The sequence below is a fragment of the Larus michahellis genome, chromosome Z (genome assembly GCF_964199755.1).
Source record: "Larus michahellis chromosome Z, bLarMic1.1, whole genome shotgun sequence".
In the NCBI taxonomy this organism is placed as follows: Eukaryota; Metazoa; Chordata; class Aves; order Charadriiformes; family Laridae; genus Larus; species Larus michahellis.
In genome coordinates, this window is record NC_133930.1 from 56,002,464 (window position 1) to 56,008,463 (window position 6,000).

General features: G+C 36.4%; 1 protein-coding gene across 6 annotated transcripts in view; it reads left to right on the forward strand.

The window, feature by feature from the left end:
- Positions 1–5,478, forward strand: part of FSD1L (fibronectin type III and SPRY domain containing 1 like) — a 29,405-nt gene extending 23,927 nt beyond the window's left edge. For 4 of the 6 annotated variants that reach the window (XM_074569751.1, XM_074569752.1, XM_074569755.1 and 1 more), the window contains 4 exons: positions 2,139–2,248; positions 2,712–2,963; positions 3,306–3,394; positions 5,136–5,398. In XM_074569751.1, the coding sequence (XP_074425852.1) occupies positions 2,139–2,248; positions 2,712–2,963; positions 3,306–3,394; positions 5,136–5,255 (571 nt within the window). In that variant the 3' untranslated portion in view covers positions 5,256–5,398. Of the gene's footprint in view, positions 1–2,138; positions 2,249–2,711; positions 2,964–3,305; positions 3,395–5,135 lie in introns of all 6 variants that reach the window. The other 2 variants (XM_074569754.1, XM_074569756.1) reach the window with 2 other exon arrangements.
- Positions 5,479–6,000: the final 522 nt, after the last annotated feature.

The window sequence follows — 6,000 nt, forward strand, 5'->3', positions numbered from 1 at the left end:
TAATGTCTTCCTAACTCTGAGAAAATACTAGCAAAGCACCTGCATTTTTCTTATGGTGATTCTGTAAATGGCCACGTTGCTTTCTGCATAACTCATTTATACTGAACCTGATTGAAGGATTTCAGCAGCTTTTGTTGAAAGTGTGAGTGAATGATCTCTGATGCAGTTGAAGCAGGATGGAATCTACAAAGACTGGTAGTTCCTCCTGAAACTTTGCTTTAATTATTGGCTTTGCCTTTTTTTCATGCTATCGCTTGTTACCTTTTTCCTTGGTAAGTAAACTACAGCTTGCTCCCTGTTAACAAAATTCAAAAGCATTTGATGTGGTGCACCTGCACAGTATACACTTACCCCCTCCATATAACTCTTGCAAGCAATTTAGAAGCTTAACTGTCTTCTGATAAGCACTGTCAAATTTGTATGATAAATGGTGGTGCTAATGTATACAGCCTTTTCATCAGTGATTTCTTGTAGACTTCTGTAACTGGAATAAAACAAACTTAGTGATGAAGATGAACCAGAAATTCTAACATACTTCATACTTATGTATGACAGCTTAATACCACTCAGCTTTTGATTCACATGTAACTTTATTTTAATGAATATATTGATCAGAAGGAATACTTTCTAATCCTTTATGAAACGGTATTTGAGAACAGTTCCAGAAAACTTGAAATCAGTGAAGAATCAATCAGAAAGGAAACAAGCTGAACTTCACTGTATCAATGGGCATTTAAGTAGCAATTACCTTTACCAAATTGTAGTTGAAGGAAAAGTTGGAGAGAAAACTTTCTTTTGTATGTGGTAACTCTTCTGAGGCTAATGTATGATAGACTACAGAGGATGAGAATTAAATGAATTCTCACATGTGTTTCAGAGACTTATTTTGTACTCTGTAAACTTTTGTCAATGAAATTAAACTGTAAACTGCATAGCTATTTCTGAGAAGTTAACATTCTTTGCTACTGATTGCTTTTAAAATAATAACCAGACCTGATTCCCTGGCTACTGAGTTTTAATACTCACTGTAATTTGCAAGTAGCCTTCATTTTGTTTAATAGTCATGTTGATAGGAATTATTTTTGAGGGCATAACCGAGGCAAAATAAATAATTTAAAATCTCAGTAGGTTAAAATTATTGTTTTACGCAATTGATTACTCATTAGAATATTCTCCAGAGCGAAGTGTCTTCGTTTATTTTGCAACTGCTTCCTGAGAATGCTTTTCAAAAGTATGACTAGAAAATCTAAGCCTTTCTTGATTGAGATTAGACTCTTAAATTTTATGACTCTAGAGGGGTTGCTGTGTGCTTCTCAGAACAGTGTGTTGTGACACAGTTTTCTTTTCTCTAGTCTTCGATAGAGTTAATAGAATCAAATAAAATCCCACACCCTTCAATACACTTTTTGCGTTTGTTTTTGTTTTGGGGTTGGTTTTTTTGATGGGAGTTGTGATGCATTAAACTCTGGAAGTTTCACTTCCTCTTTTTTTAATATAAATTGGGTATTAGATTTGACACTCTTGGGTTTTGCAGCATCTTCAGCGTGTGCATTTTGAAGTACAATTATCACATTTCTTTCCTTTCATTCTTCATTGGGTTAGACTTTTTTCCTGGGATTTCAGTCATTACTTATACAAGCCATACATGTGCTGAAAACATTATCTTTAACACAAGTGGTGTTATTTTCCTCTTACTGATATTTAAATACCAGTGAAAGTTAAGCATTTTGGCATTCAATATCAGCAGTGTCTTCGTACTTATCTGATTCTTTTAGCTCATCTACAAGGCTTATTAGAAATCCTATGCAGAAAACCAGAAACATGACTTTTCTGAGGTTCTGCATAGTACAGGCAATACAGTGTTTTATACAGGCTTTCATTCAAACCACGTGCCATACATCTGCTTTTTTATCCCCTCCTGTTTCTTTTCTCAGCTGCCTCTGAACTTGTTTGTTACAATGTTTTGTATTTTTTCTGGCTGTCATCTCCTTTAGTTCTTGTGCATGCATACTGTTCGAGGTGTTAAGTGGCTGAACTAATGTGTTGTTTCAGTAGCTTATGTATGTTTATTGCACCCTCATTGTCTCGTGAAAACTTGCTTGAGTGTGCATTTCTAATTGCATCCAAATCTTGAACAGTTCATCTCTTAGAAGTGGTGGACCATCTCCAAAGAGGACACCTGTTAACACAAGATCCTCAGTGAGGGGCAGCAGAGATCGTTTTACTGGTGAATCATATACTGTGTTAGGTAAGGTGAGCTTTTTTACTTTTGTTAGAGGTGTAATGCTGTGGAAAGTAAGAGTTTGAGGAAAAACTTGGCAATTGCTCAAGGCTGTGTACTTGATGCTGTTCTGCACAGAGGTAGCTTTGCCAATATAACACCAGGATTTTGTGTCTCAGCAAGTGGCTTTAAGTCTGTGGAAGCTCTTTGTTACAAAGCTCTTAGTGACTGACATTCACTGCTATTAAATGTGAATTGATGTCAAATGTATCTTGTTTCAATAAGTCTAAGTAAAAACCATCTTATTCTATTTTATATTTTTATTCTATTTTCTTGTACATTAATTTTTTTGTTCATTATAGTTCAGATTTTTGTATTTCTAAGGCCTCACCTTAAAATGAAACAGGGAAGACATCACTGCTCCCTATGAGGAATCAACATTGTAAGGTACGCTTAATTATAGCAACTAAATGTTTGTTTTTTTTGGTAGGAGACTCTGCTGTTGAAAGTGGACAGCATTACTGGGAGGTGAGAGCCCAGAAGGACTGCAAATCCTACAGCGTGGGAGTGACATATAGAAACCTGGGGAAATTTGACCAGCTGGGAAAGACTAATTCAAGCTGGTGCATCCATATCAACAACTGGCTGCAAACCACAATTTCAGCAAAACATAATAATAAAACCAAAACTCTAGATATAACTGTTCCAGACAGAATAGGAGTATACTGCGACTTCGATGGAGGTAAATTGCAGTTTTATGAGATTTAGCTAAAAACTTCGTTAGCTATCTGCATCACGTTGAAGCAGTACAAGGCTAAAGTAGTACATTACTTCCAGATTGATATAGTCTCTTAGAAAAATGAGACCCAGAGCTGTTTGTGTAATAGTGCTCTTGTAATGCCAAATGACTGGGGTTCATTTGTGTGACAGAGCTACTAACTGAGAATTTTTCAGTCATGTGGACTGTATTAAGTGTGTTCTGGAAACACTGGATTCTTTTCCCTGGAAAAGAATCAATTTTACAAAAAGTTACATAGCAGTAGCATTTAAACATGTATCTTATCTTGTTTTCTGCCTCTTGTAGGTCAGCTCACATTTTATAATGCAAACTCAAAGGAGCTGTTATACACCTTCAGAACAAAGTTTACTCAACCGTTATTACCAGGCTTTATGGTCAGTATCTATAAATTTTGTTCAGTTTCTAGCACTGAATTCAGTCTATTGAAGACTTAATTGTTTTATTAAGGAGGAAACTGGGAGGACTGGTTTTGACTAACTAATAACTTTTATAAATGCTTATTTGCTTTCTTTTTGATTTCATGTGGTGCTTATGATAGCACTCTAATAGGAGAACTCTGTACCTGGATGTCTCAGCTACGTAAATAAAAGTCATTAAATTTTTGTAGGGTAAATTAACAGCACATTGCAGTAGCAGATGAGCCTGCTACAATAATTGCCCTGAACTGATGCAGATGGGAGCCAAAGATGCTGTGAGCCATGAGAGCAAGTGTCATAAGACAGAATACCAGATGCTTCCCTCTGAGATTTAAGACTCTATCTTTCAATTCCTTAAAAGCCCAGTGGGATTTTCTTGACAGTCACTTCACTGGTTACCACTTCACTGGTAACTTTTTTTTTGCTCTAAGCTAGTCAATGAAAACTTCATGCGATTCTAAAAACTCGTATCTTGTGAAAAATGCACAGGAGAAGGATTAGTTACTGTATATTGATTTTCCTTTAGTAATGTAAGTAAGTGGTTTAAGTAAATTTGGAGGCCTTAGCTGTGTTATAAGATGCTACCAAGTGCAGCATACTTTGGGAGCAGTGCATAGGTCTGGGAAATCTTAGGAATCTGGAGGAGGCTAGTTCATACTAACAGCTCAACTGTCCAGGCACTGATGTCTAGCCTCTTGTAATTCAGCCCATAGAAAACATAGCATGGTAATTTTAAAGTGTGAATAGGCCAATTAATAAAGTTATTTAGGTGTGGAGGAGGAATGGAAAAGTAGTAACTTTCCCAGGCAGCCTTACATCTAGCATCTCTGAACAACTGAATCGGGCAGAATTCCTTTCACAATTTCTAATGTTGGCTAGATGTACTGACAATAGGAGTCTTGATTAGCTATTTATTTCGAGGTGACTAACAAGTTGCTGTACTGATCCCTTTCAACATATGGGGAACAGAATAGCTGCAGAACTGTTGGGACACGTATAGCGTTGCTGAGGCTGACTCATTAATTCAGTTCCTAAGGCATCCAAGAAAACACTTGCTTACCATGCTTCAGCCTGTTAGTCTGCATTTCACACAGCTCCTAGTACTTGGTGATAGCAGTCTTTACAGACGCTACTTGGGTTTGTCTGAGCCGTTAAAATAAAAATTGCAAGCTACTTAAATACAGCTCTCAAATTTATTCATAAACATGGAGATACATTCTTTCATGTAACTCAGTTGTAGTCTAGAGGTCATTGGCACCTGTGCCCCTGGAGCTTCTCAAAACTTAGTTTTTCATACTATGTTTACATTGACGTAGTTCTGCTATGTCATGTTAAAACTAAGTGCTGCTTTCAGACACTGGAGCATAGTGAGAATAGTGCTTTTCATTGTAATTTCAAGTACTTACTACTAGCACATTGGTCTTGAAGTTTTGCTATTAGGAGCAAGTCTGTTAGTATTAGGTCTTAGATTTGGGTATAAACTTATAAAGCATAGTATGTGAAGCAACTTCTACTTTATGGTCTTAAAAATTAGCTTCTGTGTGATTAGAAAGTTTTAGAGTGCTATGACTAGAGAGCAAGATAGAAGACAAATGCAGCTGCAGGATAAGTTTTATGTTAGTTCCATTGTGGGATGGGAGAAGAGAGATGTAGATGCTTCATAATGTTCAGAATATTAATTGTTTTTTTTCTCCCATAGATCTGGTGTGGAGGGCTTACAGTGAGTACTGGATTGCAGGTCCCAAGTGCTGTGAAAACGCTCCAGAAAGGTGAAAATGTATTGAGTGGCTCAACAGGCAGCCTGAACAATACTGCCTAGTAATGTCTGTCAAACACTTCTGTTGCTGAATGTTTTTTTTTTCTGTAGCTGCTACTCACAGGAGCTTGTGAGCATTGGATTAAACTGGGTTTGCCACCTACTGCTGTTTAAGGCCTGGGTACTGACAGTGCAAAGGTTTGGGGCTAATGTGTTAGGAACCTACTGTGAATCCAGACAGAAAACTAAACTGTTGCCTATTTGAAAAAGAAGCAGAGAAATCAAGAACTGTAACTATGGACTTTTCTATCACTGTATTAAAGCATTTTGTTATGGATTTTTAGTATTAATTCTGTTATGAATATTATTTTTCTATGAAGAATATAACAGATACCACTTTCTTAGCTCTCCTAACATGACTTACTTGACAGTATATTTTATTATTACTGGGCTTCCCATTAGAACCTGTGATGTCAAACGTGTTTCAGAAGAGTATTGATTTGTTAGCCTAGCCTGGCAAAATATCATGTCAGTATGATTTCAAAAGAATATTATAAGAATACTGTAAGAAGTTGTAGGCCTGATATGAAGAAATAAATCCTTCTATTTTCCACGACTAACATGTTTAACTATCATATACTTAAAGTTTGGCTCCTATTTATCACAAGTTACAGAAAATATAAAAATTTAAAGGCATTTAAAAACATTCTTAAGTCCTCAGTGAAGATGCATTCTGATAGCCAGCCATTGAGCTAGGAAGTATTTCAGGTAAGAGGTTTAGAATCAGACGTCCAGAGCTTTTTAAAAA